The sequence below is a fragment of the Daphnia magna genome, linkage group LG10 (assembly GCF_020631705.1).
Source record: "Daphnia magna isolate NIES linkage group LG10, ASM2063170v1.1, whole genome shotgun sequence".
In the NCBI taxonomy this organism is placed as follows: Eukaryota; Metazoa; Arthropoda; class Branchiopoda; order Diplostraca; family Daphniidae; genus Daphnia; species Daphnia magna.
This window is the reverse complement of record NC_059191.1, coordinates 4,175,659-4,193,023: the sequence shown is the minus strand read 5'-3', so window position 1 is coordinate 4,193,023 and position 17,365 is coordinate 4,175,659. Positions and strand designations below refer to the sequence as shown.

The 17,365-nt window shown below is 38.9% G+C and overlaps 4 protein-coding genes across 6 annotated transcripts; 2 read left to right on the top strand and 2 right to left on the bottom strand.

The window, feature by feature from the left end:
* Positions 1–206: 206 nt before the first annotated feature.
* LOC116922306 (H/ACA ribonucleoprotein complex subunit 4) lies at positions 207–2,892 on the top strand. The gene is made up of 11 exons (XM_045179563.1): positions 207–326; positions 528–667; positions 725–941; positions 999–1,114; positions 1,284–1,533; positions 1,587–1,747; positions 1,812–2,051; positions 2,107–2,210; positions 2,269–2,416; positions 2,481–2,621; positions 2,768–2,892. Exons 1-11 carry the CDS (start codon positions 314–316, stop codon positions 2,822–2,824), a joined length of 1,587 nt encoding a protein of 528 aa, XP_045035498.1. The 5' UTR covers positions 207–313; the 3' UTR covers positions 2,825–2,892.
* LOC116922361 (chromatin complexes subunit BAP18) lies at positions 2,822–3,756 on the bottom strand. Its single transcript, XM_032928762.2, has 4 exons — positions 3,564–3,756; positions 3,439–3,499; positions 3,272–3,373; positions 2,822–3,211 (listed from the first exon to the last, which is right to left on the bottom strand). Exons 1-4 carry the CDS (start codon positions 3,610–3,612, stop codon positions 2,944–2,946), a joined length of 480 nt encoding a protein of 159 aa, XP_032784653.1. The 5' UTR covers positions 3,613–3,756; the 3' UTR covers positions 2,822–2,943.
* A 393-nt stretch (positions 3,757–4,149) lies between these two features.
* LOC116922515 (putative AC transposase) lies at positions 4,150–7,088 on the bottom strand. 3 transcript variants are annotated; one of them, XM_045179811.1, is made up of 6 exons: positions 6,753–7,088; positions 6,424–6,680; positions 5,950–6,357; positions 5,695–5,874; positions 4,965–5,623; positions 4,150–4,900 (listed from the first exon to the last, which is right to left on the bottom strand). In XM_045179811.1, exons 1-6 carry the CDS (start codon positions 6,946–6,948, stop codon positions 4,357–4,359), a joined length of 2,244 nt encoding a protein of 747 aa, XP_045035746.1. In that variant the 5' UTR covers positions 6,949–7,088; the 3' UTR covers positions 4,150–4,356. The 3 variants fall into 3 exon arrangements, with proteins under 3 accessions (XP_045035746.1, XP_045035747.1, XP_045035749.1); XM_045179812.1 differs by having other exon boundaries at positions 4,704–4,900; positions 4,976–5,623; XM_045179814.1 differs by having other exon boundaries at positions 4,762–4,900; positions 4,950–5,623.
* Positions 7,089–15,723: 8,635 nt separating this feature from the next.
* Positions 15,724–16,707, top strand: LOC123476946 (the record flags this gene model as incomplete). Its single annotated transcript, XM_045179961.1, has 1 exon — positions 15,724–16,707. A coding segment is annotated over exon 1 (945 nt), but the record flags the coding sequence as incomplete, so codon positions are not given.
* Positions 16,708–17,365: the final 658 nt, after the last annotated feature.

The following is a 17,365-nucleotide window of genomic DNA, read 5'->3' as shown; positions in this document are numbered from 1 at the left end:
GCTAGCGCCAGTGCATCAACAAGGTTGGCTATGGCTATGGTTATTTCTTTTTTTTTTACATGTAAATTAAAATACTTTGTACTAAAGTTAAATTAATAATAATTCTTTTTCAAATTTTTCAAAATGTTCAATGGTAATATTGTAAATATTTGCCTAGAAACATACTATTTTACGAGAACAAACATTAGATGAATGGACAAAATTAAAAAATGGCAATGCCTTCAGTCTTCCGCTTTTCATTATTAGTTTCATTGCTGTTAGTAGCAGGCCTCTAGCTTTTAAACACAGAATTTCGAACCACGTGTGAACCACGATGTATTCTTCCGGTAAGTTCTTCATGAAATTGTCTAAAGTTTCATAGTAACCAACAATTAGTTATATCATCCTTGACAATAAAAAAAGCCTTTGTAACCAGTAAAATTTTTCATCAATTGTCCATCGTTTAAATTGTAAGAAACGGCCAGCAGTGTTTCTTATAAAATTTTTGAAGATTCAGTTGTGTGTTCGTCTTCATTATTCTATTCTAGAAATCCTAGGAGAAAAGCAAAGCACTAAGAAGTCAAAGAAATCACTGGGAGACATCCAAGGAGATGGAAGCTTTGTCATAGAACCATCAGAAAAGCCAGTAGCTAAACTTGATTGTTCACAGTGGCCGTTGTTACTTAAGGTAAGAAACTGAATAACATGTGTTACTAGTAAATTGTTCTGAAGTTTCTGTTTCCAGAATTTTGACAAGTTGAACACCAGGACAAATCACTATACCCCTCTTCCAAATGGATGTTCACCACTGAAGAGACCAATTAAGGATTACATTCATGGTGGTTTTATTAATCTTGACAAGCCGTCTAATCCAAGTTCACATGAAGTAGTTGCTTGGGTTAAGAGAATATTACGGTGTGAAAAAACAGGCCATTCTGGCACACTGGATCCTAAAGTGACAGGTGTGTGAACATTGATACATTTTTTTGTTGTGCGTCTTCAAAAACCTATTGTTCTAGGTTGTCTGATTGTTTGCATCGATCGTGCTACAAGATTAGTTAAATCTCAACAGGGTGCTGGTAAAGAGTATGTTGCCATTTTTAAGCTTCATTCCTCTGTTGAAGACACAAACCAGGTATGTTTTCTCACAACTACAAAACTGACAATTATGGTGCTTGGTGATAAGTTTATTGTAAGTAGTTAACTTAAGTTATTGAAGGCAACTTAGTCGATGAAGCATCTTACAACTGATAATTCACTATTTTAGTGGAAGGCATTATTATAAATGTCTTGTTCTGTTTCAGATTCCAAGAGCTCTAGAAAAGTTGACTGGAGCCCTCTTTCAACGACCACCATTAATTTCGGCTGTTAAACGTCAACTTCGGGTGCGAACCATCTATGAAACCAAGTTCCATGAATACGATGCCGAGAGAAATATGGGTGTATATTGGCTTAGTTGCGAGGCCGGAACGTACGTTCGAACCCATTGCGTCCATCTCGGATTAGTGTTAGGTGTTGGAGCTCAGATGGCAGAATTAAGAAGAGTTCGTTCTGGTAAAAGACAGCTTGTACGTAGTTATGTTAAGTATTAACTTTCACCTTTAAAGGGATACAAAGTGAAAAAGAAGGATTAATGACTATGCATGATGTTATCGATGCCCAATGGTTACATGATAATCATAAGGACGAGACGTATTTGAGGCGAGTGATTCGCCCCCTTGAAGCGTTGATGATGTCTCACAAACGTATCATCATGAAAGACAGTGCTGTAAGTATAAATTTAATTCACAAAGTTCTTTTTTTTTTTAATGGATCTATCGACGAAACTACAGGTGAATGCCGTTTGTTATGGAGCCAAAATCATGCTGCCGGGTGTGTTGCGATATGAAAACGGAATTGAGTTGAATGAGGAGATCGTGATAGTCACAACCAAAGGTGAAGCTATCGCCCTTGCCATTGCATTGATGACGACGACAACTATGGCTTCGTGTGACCATGGAATAGTGGCCAAAATTAAGCGTGTTGTTATGGAGCGTGACACCTACCCTAGAAAATGGGGATTAGGGCCTAAAGTAGAACGTTGCTATCAGGAAAACTAAATGTTGCTACAACAATTTTCTTCCTTAGGCTTCTGTGAAAAAATCTATGGTGAAACAAGGATTGTTGGACCAGTATGGAAAGCCAAATGATAAAACACCCAAAGATTGGTTAACCTCATACGTGGATCTTAAGTACTAGCTTTATACTCGGTAATAATTCTACGTCATAATCCGGATGGTATATTTCTAGCAACGTCAAAAAGGAAAAAGTTGAGCAGTCTGATGATATCGAGGATAGAAAGCGGAAGTTGAGTGAAACGAGCATGGTGGCAGAGTCCCAGTTAGAATCTATGCCGGAAACAAAAGAAAAAAAAAAGAAGAAAAAGGATAAAGAAAGGGTAAACAAATTATACTGGATATTATGGAGGTTAAAGGGTCGAAATTCTACATGTGTGTAATAAGGAATTACTTGGTGATGGTGGCGAAGCCGTCGATGCAACCCCCGAGTCGTTAACTGAAACAAAAGAAAAAAAGAAGAAGAAGAAAGATAAAGTCTCTACCAATGATGAGTCTTTGAATGTAGAGGACAGTACAGCAATGCAGGTAAATTCATTACAATTGTCCTTTTGTGTAACTTAAACTTGGGTTATTTTGATAGTGACATATTTAAAGAGATTAATAATGGGAAGAAAACTTGATTTGATTAAACCTGTTGCATCAGTACATTAAATAACATGTTGATTTTTTAGGAGCTCGAGCCAGGAAAGAAGAAGAAGAAAAAGAAAGATTCAGAACACAATGACTGAGCACCATTAGAATATATTGATGCATTTTGTTTGCAACATAATACACGTTTCATTTTACAGCTTCGAAATCTTGTATTATACGTTTGCTTCATTGCTAGATAATTCGCGAAAGGCTCACATTATGTGACAACTTCATTTGCACCTTCGAAATTCAAACCTTCCACATCAACTTCATTCTCACTAGCATTCAACATGTTTAGTGTAACTTCGGCGGTGGGTTTGCTGTTCATCATTTGAGGCTGCTGAACAACTACAACTGTCTGCTGAGGGCTAGAAGCTATGTTCTGATGTGAATTTGTTTGTGTACTACTCTGATTAATAACTCTTGGTAATGAAACACCTGCAGTTTCAAAACACTTTTTCTTCAAACTTCCATGGATTTGGGTTCTGCATAGAAATTAATGTCTGAGCTCAGCAATCTGTCATACTATTTTTATCTCAACTTACACAGTTTTGTCTTTAATGTGTTCTGATAACTTTTCGAGATCTTCTCCAAATCTCTTAATAGAATTTCTTAGCATTTCAATTTCATCTTCACTCCATTTAGATCTATGAGGAACAAATTATATGAAAATACATGCAGCTAAATTCTCAAGATATCTGAAAATAGTTACCCAGCATTGGCATTTTCTGAAGAGTGCAATTGCATGGTCAGTTTTCCCAATGTACTGAAAGCTACAAAAAACAAAGACAACAATAATTTTAAGGAATAACAAAAAAAATACTAGCATGTAACTACCTAGCCCTGCAGCGCCAAATATATCAGCAACTTTATTTGCAGAATTCATTGTACGTTGAAACAGACCCTTTGCAAATTTTGACTATTGTATTCTTTACCGCCAAACTATTTATTCAAATCCAAGGAGAAGCCTAAACTCTCGTATAACTGCTGTCAGGACTGAGTTCAGTGCTTCCACGACTGAAAAATAAAAAACCCTAGACGAGTTGCCAGATCTCCCTTTTTACCCGGTATCAAACAACTCCATCTCGTTCAGGCTTCAGGGAGCTGAACCCTGTCAGGCAAAACATGACGACAACTCCTGGTAGGGTTCAGGTCCCTGGCCTCAATTTGCAGCAAGAGTAGGGCTGTGGCCCGGGACGTTTTTAGCGGGTTTATTTTTAATGGGTTTTTTTAGACGGGTTTTTCTTTTCCGCGGGTCGTAGCGGGTTGGGCCAACTGAGTGACCGGGTTTGGCCCGGGCCAACCCATGGGTCAAAAAATTTTTACGGTTCGGGTAACGGCCCGGGTTTTTTAACGGGTCAATCATACTTTTTTTAAACTCTTACTATGTTTAAATTGTTTATCAATAATTGGCAAAATTGTCTAACGTTTACAAATTTAATTTGTATTCTTTGTTTTAAATGAACCCCCAAAAAAACATTCATACATGAGAATTGATGTAAACATACATCAATGAAACGAAAAGAAACTTGGAAGTAAGTGTTGGAAGTAAACATCCGAATTAACTGTAGTTATCGAACAGCAAATACAAAAACAAAATTTTTAAAAATCATCATCTTCTTCTTCTTCTTCATCGCTTCGCTTCTTCGCTTTCCAAAAGTAAGGTGTCAAAGTTTTCTTCCAAGAAATCGTAGACATCCTTTACCCCCACTAATCCTGCTTTGTACCATGAACGTAGACAGATTAGGGCTTCAACGGTCTCAGGTTTCAAGCTCATTCTCGAAATGCCAAAAACATCCCTGCCAACACTAAAGGCCCTCTCGCTAGCTGCGCTTGTCGCTGGAATGCTGAGGAGATCTCTAGCCATTTGACCCAATCGTGGCCATCGACAAGATCTGTTTGCCCAATAAGTGTAGACTGCAGTGGGATCACAATTTAACGGTTCAGGTTTCTCTATCTCGTACTCTCCCATTTCATCCGTTACAAGCGTCTCAGATGGTCTATTTTTTCCGAGGACGTTAGCAATATAGGTTTGGTCGAAGGTAGGTCGTTTGGCAGTTTGTTTGTCAGTCATGGTGGACGCAGAGACGTTTTCGCTGGCCCCATTCAATTCATTTATCCCAGCATTCATGGGCACATCGTTTAGCTTGTAATCCTTCCAGACCGATAGTATACTAAAAAAAAAACAAATTATTGATGAATATGTGGGTGAGTAAAGCGTACTTTAGATGAATTCACGCTGGCTTCACTCTGTTTGCGATAAGATTCTCTTCAATGGGTTGAAATGCATCTCCCGATTCTCCCCCACAACTCCAACCGTTTTCAATGAAATATTGCATTTTCAGTCTTGGGTCCATGAAAGTCGCAGCCATTATAATATGGGATGCTTTGTCGTAATAGGCAGATAGTTTTTCCAGGCCAGCAGTAGCTCCCTTTACAATCAAGGGATGAGAAATTGATCGATGGAGATGGTGTGAAACGTCTTCCAAAATCGTCAACAGCCGATTGTACATCGGTACAACTAGAGATAAAGTGGGATATCCACTTCCCTCAATATACTTTGTAATTGTGGCAAACTCTTCCAACAATACAAGAACTTGATTCAAGACACTCCACTCGTCTCTATTCAATTCATTTTTGCGGAGATCAACATCCTTTGCAATTTCATCGATGGGCCTTCTCAGTTTGACACCTCGTTTGACGAAGAAATACGCTGAGCTCCATCGTGTTTTGACATCTAGGATCGGGAGAAGATCGCCAGTGATGACAGCACCATTGGTGGCCGCGATTTCTCCTGGTTCGTAAGCTTCATTTTCTAATCCAAATGATTTTAAGATCTTCTTGAATTTTTGAATACGTTGAGGCGAAGCTCTGATCGAGGTGACAAGATCACGGAGCTGTAAACAAAAAAGTATTAAGAAATAGGGACAAACTAAAAAATTTCAAAGGGGTTTTTATGCTTCATCACCTTTTGGAGAAGTTGCGATATTATTTCAAGAATTTTTTGAACGCAGATGTTCAACACGTGAGCAAAGCATCTGACCCACATATCTTTATCGAATGGTCTTGAATTATTTCTTGTGAGATGAACCAAGTGATCAATGAAACATCCGTTAGAACTAGCGTTGTCTGTGGTTACAGATAACATCTGGGGACGAAAGAATGGATAACTTGTAAGTTATAAGCAAAAAGGTAAATGTTATTAAAGATGATTGATACGTACTCTTTCTTGGAGATCATACAACTTAATTGTATCATAAAAAGAATCGCCGATGTTCATCCCAGAATGTTCCCCTAACAATTGCTTGAAACCTATTATCACCTCAATCGGTTTGAATGCTTTCGTCAGGTACGAAGCTGTGATTCCCATAAATGCCAATTTATTTGGCGAGGTCCATAAGTCTGTTGTCAGGGCTACCTTGGCTTCTTGAAGAGTGGCAGTAACTTTTGCTCTTGCGTCAATGAAAGTTGTCATCAACTTATCTTTCACAGAAGTTCTTGACAAGGGCCTGTACAATGGCTGTAGACTGGCAACAAATAAGCGAAATGCATGTTCTTCTCCCAAGGAAAACGAATGATTGTTTGCTACAATAAATTGCAGGAACAATTGATGTGATGTGTCACTGTCAAACTGAAACACGATATACATTTTTAATGTTTGCTTTAGCATAAAGGTTCACAATAAAAAAGAGACTACCTTGAAGGGTGCGACTAGTTTTGCACTTGAGGTCAGAGTGCACTGTTTGCTCTCCTTTACCTTTTCATTATGTTTGTTCTTTAAATGTCTTGAAATAACTCCTGTCCCATTCCGAAGAAATTTCTTCTCACAGTACATACAGCTGTACTTGTCAGGTTGTCCTTCAACTTTAATCAATGTAGCATGTTTCCAAATCCATGATTTTTTCTTGAATTGCTTTCCTTTCTTCGATGGCACACTATCAGGTTGTGAGATATCTGTATAGATATTTTGACAATTAAATTTGACCCATTAAATTAAACAGCCATTAAAAGATAGACTATTTATACCTTTAGCTGGAGCAGAACTGGACTGATTGGTTACTTCTGTGCTTCTTGAAGGAATCTCATCATCATCGTCGGTTTCATCGCTGTCAAGGTTGATAGGTAAACTTCTCTTTTTCCCAGCAGAATTGCTCGAGTTAGACGAACTTTGACTTTTACGTGATAACTCTTCGCCATTAGAAGTAGATTTACGTTTAGACATATTGCCTTCACGTAATCACGTATTCTGACTTCTGAAGCTCTACAAGTAGCGTCTACTTAAAACGTGGTGACTGAACATCGAATGTCAGCAATTCTGCGGCTATCCTATCCTCCAGATCTTTCTGGCACTTTCTAGCTGTTAGATTCCTTATTTGACTACTAGATGGCGCCACATCTCGGGTTGGCCCGCGGACCAGTTGGTTAGACCCATCGCCCGCCCCGTTAAAAAAAATGCCTCGGTGGGTCGAGTCGGGTTGGGTTTTTTTTCGTTCAGCCCGGGCGGTGGCCCGGGTTTTCATCGCCCGGGCCACAGCCCTAAGCAAGAGATAGGCAGCTCAGTTCGCTATACTAGCCCAACTTGCCTTACGCATTCAGTTGCAACTCCATCTCGTTCAGTGACCTGAACCCTGTCAGGCACAAAAAACACAATACCCCCGAGCCGTTATTTTTTTGTTTTGAGTTTGTTATTATTTTTGTTTATAGACCAGTTTCGGATGCTGCGTTGCAAAATTTAAAAAAATCCAGGGGGGTTTCGATTGCAGGGGGAGATACGAAAAAAGGGGGTTTTTGATTTATTTACCCTAGTAATACTTTTCCAATTCAGGAAATGTTCTAGAATACTACACTTTAAGACATTCTGCGTCTTCTCCAGTCTTTATAAATAATTAATCATCCCTTATTCAAATCAATCCCTTAAATCAATTAATCATCCCCGGTCTATTGTTTATTTTTCTTTCTGTTTCCTTTCCGTAATACAATGCCTTTTAACTTTATAATTTTGTTTTAATTAATAGAATATTACTTAATTAAGCAACGGTATTATTTCATTAAAATTACTGTAATAATTGTGAATTTCCACTCATTCGGGTATTGGAACCGGTTCCAAAACCAGATATCATTACTGTGTACCATATTTGACTTATTTTGTGCAATACATTATAGTTTTATAAATTTTCCTTCACTTGCCCACCCTTTTTTAAGTTAAGGCTGGGTCATATCTTTTAAAGGGGGTATTTTGAACGAAAGAAAACCGCTTGAAAAGCACCTACCCAAGTAATGACCGATCAGCTATTTTTCAGGTAGGCAGGACGGTGCGGTTTAACGTGTCTCGGGTAATCCCTCTATCCCAGTACACAAAATTAAAATAGCTTCATAGGTAAAAATATTAGGTCTAAATAAACAAATTTTACAGAAATGGATAGCCGATGATGGGGGCTATCCAATTCCGTTAAATTTTTGCTTAACAAATACCTAACCGAGTAGTAAACCGATTGGATATTTTTGTCGGTGTGGTTTGACGGATCGTGAAACTAAAGCTAAAGCTAGCTCTTGATAAGATCTATCCATTTGTTCAAAATTATTACATTAAAAATTTTAACTAAGGTAGTAAACCGGTTTAAAATTTTTGTTTTGGTCGGTGCGGTTTCACAGGTATCGGGTAACCCCCACCTCCATGATTTATGTAAAACTTAAATAATTTTTTGCGGAAAAACTATAAGTCTAAATTAAATAAATTTTACAGATATCGAGTCGGAACACGAAATAGTTTTATACTAACACAAAAAACAAAACGATGAATAACGTGAAACGAAACACTAACTTTTTCAGCGAAACTTTTAAATTTATTCATATTTCCCACAATAATAAAATACAGTCATAGCAGACAGAATCAGCCATCGAATGCTGCGTTGCACGATAAAATCAATTACGAAAAAAGATGTCGAACAGTCCAATCAGAGTAATAGAATACTGGTGTAGCCACGCTTATGGCGGGCCCTCCCATTGCCTTTTTGGCCTGAAAGTCTTTCTGTCCCATAACGAAAGCGCCACAGCGGCTGTGTTGTGAACTTGTTATGTATTACGTTTTCGCTATGTTTTCGCTCATTTTCGTCGTCTGTACTTCAGAAAGTAAACAAAAAGTGGCTTAATTAATTAGTGTGAAAAAATGTTTGCATAAACATATGGGTTGTTATAACAATAACAACCCTTAAAACTCAATTCATAGGTGGCAGTTACGGTTATGGGACACTTTAATCGATATCTTGCCTCATTTTCTCACAATCGATACGCGAAATTGGCATAAACTTTTGGGAAAAAATCCGAGAGGGGGAGTTAAAATGGCCGTGGCTACACCAGTATACGGCCAACGGTGGTGCTGAAACACGGCAAAGAAAAATCGGTTCGATAACCGAGTCGGTTCCATAGCTAGGCGGTTCTATAACTGGACCGGCACTGTACCCTATTCCTTTTTTCATTTCCCAATTTTTTTTCTAGCCCCAGTTCTATCTGTTTTTTTTTATTTCACTATTGTTTGTGAATGGTTTGTTGCTCATCCGCTTGTAGCAGACGAATTTCTTGCAGCAAACGAATTTCTTCGGCTAACAGAGACGAGCCACTTACAAACAATAATAAAATAAAAATAAACTAGATAGAACTGGGGCTAGAAAAAAAAAGGGAAAGGAAATAATGAATAGGGTACCCACTGTTAGGAAGAAAAGAGGGAAATCTAAATTATAGTTATGAAAACTTAATTTTTTACGCGAAGAAGATGGTTTCTCCATAAGACGCTGCAGCCGCAGCAGACCAACTTGGACACAAATGAGATTTTGCGCATTTGTGGAAAACGCGCAACGCAGGATGTTTTACTGCTCTATAGGGAACTGCGCGAACACCGAGAGCCCTCGAGTATTTAGGTTTTCGATGCAGTAGCAGCAAAAAGCGCCAGATAGCGCAATCGTAGCCCAGTTTTAGCCTCTGAATGGTTGTCGGCTTGTCGCCAGGCAACGCATCGCCCAAGGCCTATGCTTAAGGCCTGTAAACTCGTATACCTCCTATGGCGGTGACTCGTTACCTAGCAACAACTAATCGGAGGAAAAACAAGGGTTACGTCGACACCATGTGGCGCTTGCTTTTGCTACTGCTTCGAAAACCTAAATACAAGATTAAGAAAAAACAGGGTTTCCTTGTATTTTTTTATTAAGAGTATCTTAGAATCCTTATCTTTTAGTTAAATAATTCCACTAAGTGTAAAAAATCACCGCTTTGAAAAAGATTTGTGTCCTCTAAGTAATATTTCTATCATTACATTTCACCATTGCAATCAAATTTGCATCGGTATTGGGGTGGTGGTTAAGAACTCCGTCTAGAGATCTATGGATATGAGTATGACGGTTTAAGTCTATTTTAAATCAATGTGAGTAAAATTTTATAAATTTTTTATTTTATCTCTAAGTGAAAATGTTTAATCCGTTTATAGATTTTTTGCCTAAATGATTATTTTACAACTATAAGAACAAGAAGAAAATTTTTTATTAATATGATAATAAAACTTATGTTTTTTTAACATACTATGGTTTTTTTAACAACTCAATTGCCATATTGCTGTCAAACTAGCACACTTTTCATTTGAAAAACTTGATTTCCTTTTGTTTTATCTTTATTTGTGTATTTATGTAACTATAACAAGTTTCCCGATAGGGATTCTATCAAAATGACCTCATGTGTACTAGACTGTTCTACACAACCAATGCCGATTTTTCAGATATTTTTCTCAATAGATGGCGTTTGCTGTAATAGAGATTTATCCACAGAGGAAGTGGTTTGATGAACTAGAAGAACTGTTGAAGATACACCAATGAAGATACACTTTATTTCACCATTCATATCCATAGACTATATTACACATATATTTAAAATCTTTTTAATTTAGTCATAGAAGCGGTTCGAACACGGGACTCTAGATCCCTAGCGAACAGCATTACCACTCTGTTATGTGCCCTTACATTCTAAGAGACCATCAAAGTTTGAGGGATGAAAGAACCGACGATAGGTGGCACTAAGATCGGGTGCTTGGTTATAGAACCATTCAGTTATAGAAAGCGCACAGGCCGGTTCTATAACTGGACCGGCCCTGTACCCACTGCTAGGAAGAAAAAGGGGGAACACGTAACCAACAAACCAAAAAGTCGCAAAAACATGATTAACCAGTTAGCCGTTATCTCAGCTTTACAAAAACGTTAGAAGAGATCGGCAGAACGACAAACGAGAAAACGTATAACACGTATCAGAACTACCCTTAAACCTGTGTTAAAATCACTATTACAGTAAACGCCATCTATTGAGAAAAATACCGGAAAAATCGGCATCGGTGATGTAGTAGGGGAGACCGTTCCCACTTTGGACACTGTCCCATGTTAGACAGTGTCCTAAAAAATTGATAAAATGGTACTAAATTTTTTTTGTACCGTGTGTTTATATGTATTGTCCGCGCATGTTGTGACAATTTTAATCCGTTATGTCAATTAGTTCGCTGTTAATTTATAAAAAAAAAACATGGCAAAAAATTTGCAAATTTTTTTTCTCGATTTGCTTCATTTATTTCTTTTCTTGTATATTTTTTTACTTTTCCCTATTGTCAATAACTAGCTTATCTATAGAGTTGGCTAACGTCCGAAGTTGCCAGTTCGATGAAATTGTGAAAAAAAAATTGGACACGAACTAGTAACAGTTCTTGCATGGCGGCTTACGGAGTTTCGCCCGTTGTAGTTTTAGTTTTAATTTTTTCCATTGAAATTATCTTCCGTCCCATTCATAATTGGATCACGAAATTCCTTCGTTATCAGGTAATCTTGTAATTTTTATTTGACCTCGATATAGACTGTACTTTATTTATTATTAATTTCTTTGTAGACGTGTTTACTTTCTGTAGACGACAAATGGATGTTGTAGAGGAAACTGGCGGGCTGATAAGGGAGCCCATTATAACAATCTGTGAATTAAGTGACTATGCACAGGGATTTGATGAAAAAGACAAACGACAGTATGTAGAAAAACTAGTGAAATGTGAAATAGATTGCCCATTATAATTAATTAATTATTTATTATAACGAAGGGCACAGTTTTTCGATAACAACGGCTTCCACTACCCACATTTGTTGTGGAATAAAAAAGGGCAATCTAAATCGCTACCCAAACATCTAGTGAAGAGATTTCAAGTCCCTGTTTTACTGCAAAGGGCACAACCAACCGGAAGGTTTCCATTTTTACTACTGGGGCAAACGTTTCAGTGTAGTCAATACCAGGTAGCTGTTAGTATCCCTTGGCTACGAGGCATACTTTTCTTCTCGAAGCTACTGCTTCATATCCTGGTTTGTATTTTTTTAGACAAACATACACTTTATGGCCTTGGGACCTGGGGGTAGAGAAGCCAGTATCCAGGTTTTCTTGGTAGTTAGAGCTTGTATTTCTTCATCCATCATTTCACGCCACAGTTGTGCATCTTCACAGGAGATGGCATCTTGGTAGTCGATAGGCTCGTATGGATTATCGACCACTTCAGATAAGGAAACCATGCTCTGAATAATTTTTGGAATTCGAATTCGAGCTGATCTACGTACCGTAGATGTAGGTACTTGCATACTCGGATCTAATCCCACAACAGTGATAAGTTCGTTAACAGTGGGAGTAATAGGTATCGAGACAGGAACTAGTTCATTTCTTGAGATAGGGAATTCCACTTCAGTTGATGTGTGATGTTGCGATGATTCAGGGGCTTCCGCTACTCCCCCTGCTTCAGTAGATGGAATATTCTCTTGTTGAAAATGTTGATAGAATAGAACTTATTAGGTTTTGTCATAATATTTCCAATACTAGGAACATGCCCCCATCTGATGCCGATATCTGGACCGTCGCCAGGGTCCTCAGCCCCTCACTTGTAGAGACCCTACAGTGAGGAACATATGCCGAGAGCAGCTCCATGACACCATCCGGCGAGGGTTCAGAAACGAGCATCCAGGAGTGTTGCCAGTTAGGGAATATATTTCGGGATCCGTGGATGGGGGGCTCTACATACTGAGGTACGTGGAGGCAGGGTCCAATCTTTGGACTCTTGCTCGCAAAGCTGCAAACGACAGGGTGTGCGGATTGATGTATCCGGCGACGAAAATCTAAGAATTGTCGCCGATGACGTCTCAGTAAGCCCAGTCAAGGCAGTCCGTGAACTTCGGAAAGTAGCTCGGCAGCGCTATACCAGGAACCTAATTTCCGACAAGAGCCACCAGGGAGTAGTTGTCACTGGCCTCTCCCTGGAAGACAAGTCGAAAGACATGGCTCGCCTGGTATCCTGCCGTACGCCCCTCTCCTTCCGAGACTGGAGATATCTTCACAGGGCCCGGCTCGACATCCTTCCTCTTCGGGGAAACTTGTGGTTTTGCTCACAGGAGCAAGACACGAGTTGCCGCCGATGCGGAAAGGAAAACGAGTCCGGGTTTCATGTGCTTAACCACTGTGAAGAAGGTTTCCTGCCCGCCACCAAGAGGCACAACACCATCCAAGATCTCTTGGAGTCGCTGCTAGTCAAGCAGGGACACGACGTCACGATCAACAATGCCATCCCAGGGCAAAGGTTAAGACCGGATGTTGAATTTCAACTATCCAGTTCCCGGGTGATGGTCGACGTCGTGGTCTGCTATGATCAACCAGGGAGTATGGAGAATGCCTACCAGAGGAAATATGATAAGTATTCTTCGCATGGGAGGATTCTCCCCTTGGTTGTCGGGTCTCTTGGATCATGGTACCCCAGGAACGACGAAATCCGCTCGTTTCTTTGAATCAACGGAAGATCCTCGGGTGCCTTCCGGTGTGCCTACCCTTCAACAGGATTTTTTTCCTTAAAGGAAAGATAAACCCTAATCAAAAGATCAATCTTTTCTTTTTTGTCGGAATTTTCAATCTATGACGTCTTAAACTGTGGATTCAGCATTGCGGCGATCTTAAGGTCGTCATCATGGAAACATTCGGCAAATCTTGTCTTTATTGATGTGATAATAGTAGTGACAATGGTCTTGCAGTGCTTTACGTCCGATTTGTGCTTCAAACTTTCCATTTTATCCAGTAATATTTTTAAAGTTGGAAGTAGGTAACCAACATTTACTTCAACATCGGCTTGCAAAATATCCAAGGCTTCCGAAATGGGCCTGATGACTTTAACGTACTCTTTTATGAATTCTTCTTCTACAGGGCGTAAATAATCAATTTTAAAATGAGAGAAAAGGGTTTTCAAATCTGGTTTCTTGGTGTTGATCTTGCAATCGGGTTTTCAATCTTGCGGGGCAGTTTTATGGGATAAAGCCCCTTGGGCACCTTCGGGATTTAAGGTTACTTTAAGTTTAGTTGATTACGGTGTTAATAACTTTTGGAAATGTTTCATTGGCAGAAAGTCCTGTAATGAAAGTCAAAGTTCCGACGTTTCCTTCGTGTTAATTAATTAGTTCTAGTAGTTATAAAAGATGAGGGCAAATTAGGATAGCGGTTTAGAAACCACTTTAGAAAGAAGATCTGTAAGAAAAGGGCCACTAATACAAAGATTTGTTCGATCAGTACGTGAAAGGTTCACTTCCTTACGATCAGGAGGCGGGTCGACGTCAATTTTGAGAAATAACGAAAATCTAGGTGTCGAACTAGATAGTGATAGCCCACATCAATCCGATATTGATCTTCTTGATTCCAATGAAATTAAAGAATTGAGAAATGATGACAGTTGAACGAAGTACTTAATATGCAAGTATCATCACAAGACGAAACCGTAGTCGAACCCCTGATAGGCGAGGAGACAAGAGAATTGCTATCATATAATCAACTACTAGAACAGGCTCGGGCAATTACGGACCTTGAAAAAACAACAGATAGGGTAGAAAACACAGAAGATATCTCTATAGATTTCCAAAACCTAGAACTAATAAATGAAGAGAACCAAGATCGGGCATGGTTTTATCAGCAATACGGAAATACGAGAATAACGGAAATTCCTGTTGACGATCTTATTTTTGAATTTCAGTATTTACTTCGAAGTGAAAAAAAAATAGAGTTAACAAACAAAGAAGTAGGAACAGCCTTAAGAGCATTACTCTTAACCGAACCCACAATTTTGACACCAATTGAACTCTTTAAGCACTGTGGTCTAAAAACATACTACGAAAGTACTGATTCAGAGTATGAATCAGTGCACTCGGGAGAACAACAAAGTAGGTCAGAATCAGACTTAGTGCCCCAATCCTTAGTAACACCCGAAACTGAGGAGGAAACTACTAAAAACAGCGTACCCATCAAAATTGTAAGAGCGGAAATCCACACGCAAGGTGATCAGATTCCTTTAGATTGTCCTAAATTGACCCCTAGTACCACAACAATCACTTGTCCGGCGGTTAATCATTCACAGTCAAGTATGAATACTCAAATCCCTCAATCACAGTTAGCGTCCACTCCGTGTAACTATTTACCGTATCAAGGACTACAAAGTCGGAAAGTCTCCTTTACTCCAGCGTCGATCGTTGAGCAGTCAAACAAAATCATGCAAAACAAACCGTCAGAAGAAACAAACCAAGACATGCCCATTAAAATATACGTAAAAGAATTGAGCCGTTTGATGGAATCCGGAATGAATTATGAGGATGCTTCTAAAGCAGCTGATTGTATTGTGCAACACGTTCTAACGAATACTAAACGTTGCATTAATTTCTCTCAGAAAACGAAGCATAATGGACAGCCTATTTTTAGAACTAGCTCTCAGCCTTCATATCTTACATCAACCCCTTTAAATACACAACCACTTGCGTTAAGTGGACAAAGTGTAAAAATCCCAAGCATGTACAATAAGCAAAGTAATAACGGAGCAACTCCAAAGTACTCAGTTACCAGCTCCATTCCTAAAATGAATCCCTTAGTAATGTGTCCGTCAAAAGTAAACAGTATAGGAAACACAAACAATTTAATTTCTAACGCCATCGATAAAAATAAAAAGTTACAACAAAGCCGAGCAATGACGTTATTTAGTAACGTCGGAATTTACGTAGACCGTGATCGCTCCGGTCGCTTTGATGACTGGCTTGCACATCTAGAATCAGTACTGGTTTTAGGCGATTTTGAGGAGTCAAGAAAAATTTTCTTACTACGCTCCAAATTGTATGGTGAAGCGGCTGATGAGTTTGATAACTTTAAACTTGAAAACCCAATTATCGCACAAATTTATGACAGAGTAAAGGAGCGTTTAATTAAACTTTTCCACTCTACAGAGACCAGATCTAAACAAAGCGTTGAATTTCATAATATGCAACGGGAACCCGAAGAGAATATGAGACGTTATGCGAATCGTATACGCAAGGCCTTCCACTTAGCGTACCCTATAAAATCCACGATAGATAAAGCAACAGCTTTTTGCAGAGAGCAAATTATGATGGACAGATTTCTGGAAGGGCTGTCTTTCGACGTCCAGACCAGACTAAAATATAAAGAATTCGAAACTTTTGAAAAACTCATAGAAAAAGCTGAAATGACGGCCATGGCAGTAGAAGAAGCCCAAGTTAGATCCAGACTAAATGCTTTTCAGGCCAAATACGTCGAACCTAATAGAGAATTGACTAAAGTAAAGGAGGCTTTAGATCGCCTTAGTACCCAGGTGGAATCAAACACCCACCAAAAACATTTAGAAGAACACATGGAGAAAATGCAAAGGCAATTATCTACCAGGAGAAACGTGAGTTTTTCGCAGCGCTCACCACAGTTAAACCCTCCAATCAATAAAACAGGGGATTTATATTTTTGTTATTTTCACAACGATTGGGGCTATCACTCAATAAACAATTGTAAAGCAAGGGAGAGTCAAGCTAATGATAAATGTTTTCGTTGTAAAGAAATTGGACACCGAGCAAACTTTTGTCCCCAGATAAAAAATTTGAAACCCACTCCTCCAGAGGGTTATGACGGAAATGGGAAAAAACTTTGTTTGAAGAAAGGGGAAACTAAAAACTACCGATGTAAGCGTTGGGCCCCTCGGTGGAACTAAGAAAAAGCCCCGACATTATATAAATAGTTTAGCAGTAAAATCTACAGTTCCTAGGATAAGAATAAAAATAGGAAATTCTGTTGTTAAAGCGCTGTTTGACACTGGAGCCGAGAGAAGCGTTATTAGCAGCACATTTTTTCATAAGCTTAAAGAAGGAAAGGAATTAATTAATTTCACTAAAGAGGTAGATGTGGATCTTTTCAGCATAAATGACAGGCGCCTCGTCACGGAAGGCACAATCACCGTTAATTTTTTTGTGGCAGAAGAAACGCCACGCCAAGCACTTAGGCAGAAATTCATAGTCGTAAATGGAATTGTTGAAGATGGCGTTCTAGGGCGCGATGCACTTTGGAAGCATCAGTTTATTTATAACGGAAAACAACAGTCCATCTACCGAGTCCCGGAAATTGATCACTTCCAGGAAACAGAAAATCCCTTTGTGATTAGCAAATCTTTGAGAATTCCTCCAAATTCTACTAGTCTCCTAGAGACTAGAGAAGAGGAAACTCACCCTTTCAACCCTCTCAATACTTGTCATTTTGTTAGATGCTGTAATATTCCCTCCGGGCTAAGCTTGGAA

What these genes read in the sequence shown, in the direction of transcription:
- LOC116922306 (XM_045179563.1), top strand. An exon ending in ACCTCATACGTGGATCTTAA is followed by an intron (nt 2,211 to 2,268) that starts GTACTAGCTTTA and finishes GTATATTTCTAG; the next exon opens with CAACGTCAAAAAGGAAAAAG. An exon ending in AGAAAAAGGATAAAGAAAGG is followed by an intron (nt 2,417 to 2,480) that starts GTAAACAAATTA and finishes GTGTGTAATAAG; the next exon opens with GAATTACTTGGTGATGGTGG.
- LOC116922361 (XM_032928762.2), bottom strand. Translation starts at nt 3,612, where the DNA reads ATGAATTCTGCAAATAAAGTTGCTGATATATTTGGCGCTGCAGGGCTA. An exon ending in TCAGAAAATGCCAATGCTGG is followed by an intron (nt 3,374 to 3,438) that starts GTAACTATTTTC and finishes TGTTCCTCATAG; the next exon opens with ATCTAAATGGAGTGAAGATG. An exon ending in CACATTAAAGACAAAACTGT is followed by an intron (nt 3,212 to 3,271) that starts GTAAGTTGAGAT and finishes ATTTCTATGCAG; the next exon opens with AACCCAAATCCATGGAAGTT.
- LOC116922515 (XM_045179811.1), bottom strand. Translation starts at nt 6,948, where the DNA reads ATGTCTAAACGTAAATCTACTTCTAATGGCGAAGAGTTATCACGTAAA. An exon ending in AACTAGTCGCACCCTTCAAG is followed by an intron (nt 6,358 to 6,423) that starts GTAGTCTCTTTT and finishes ATCGTGTTTCAG; the next exon opens with TTTGACAGTGACACATCACA. An exon ending in GCAAACAGAGTGAAGCCAGC is followed by an intron (nt 4,901 to 4,964) that starts GTGAATTCATCT and finishes TTTTTTTTTTAG; the next exon opens with TATACTATCGGTCTGGAAGG.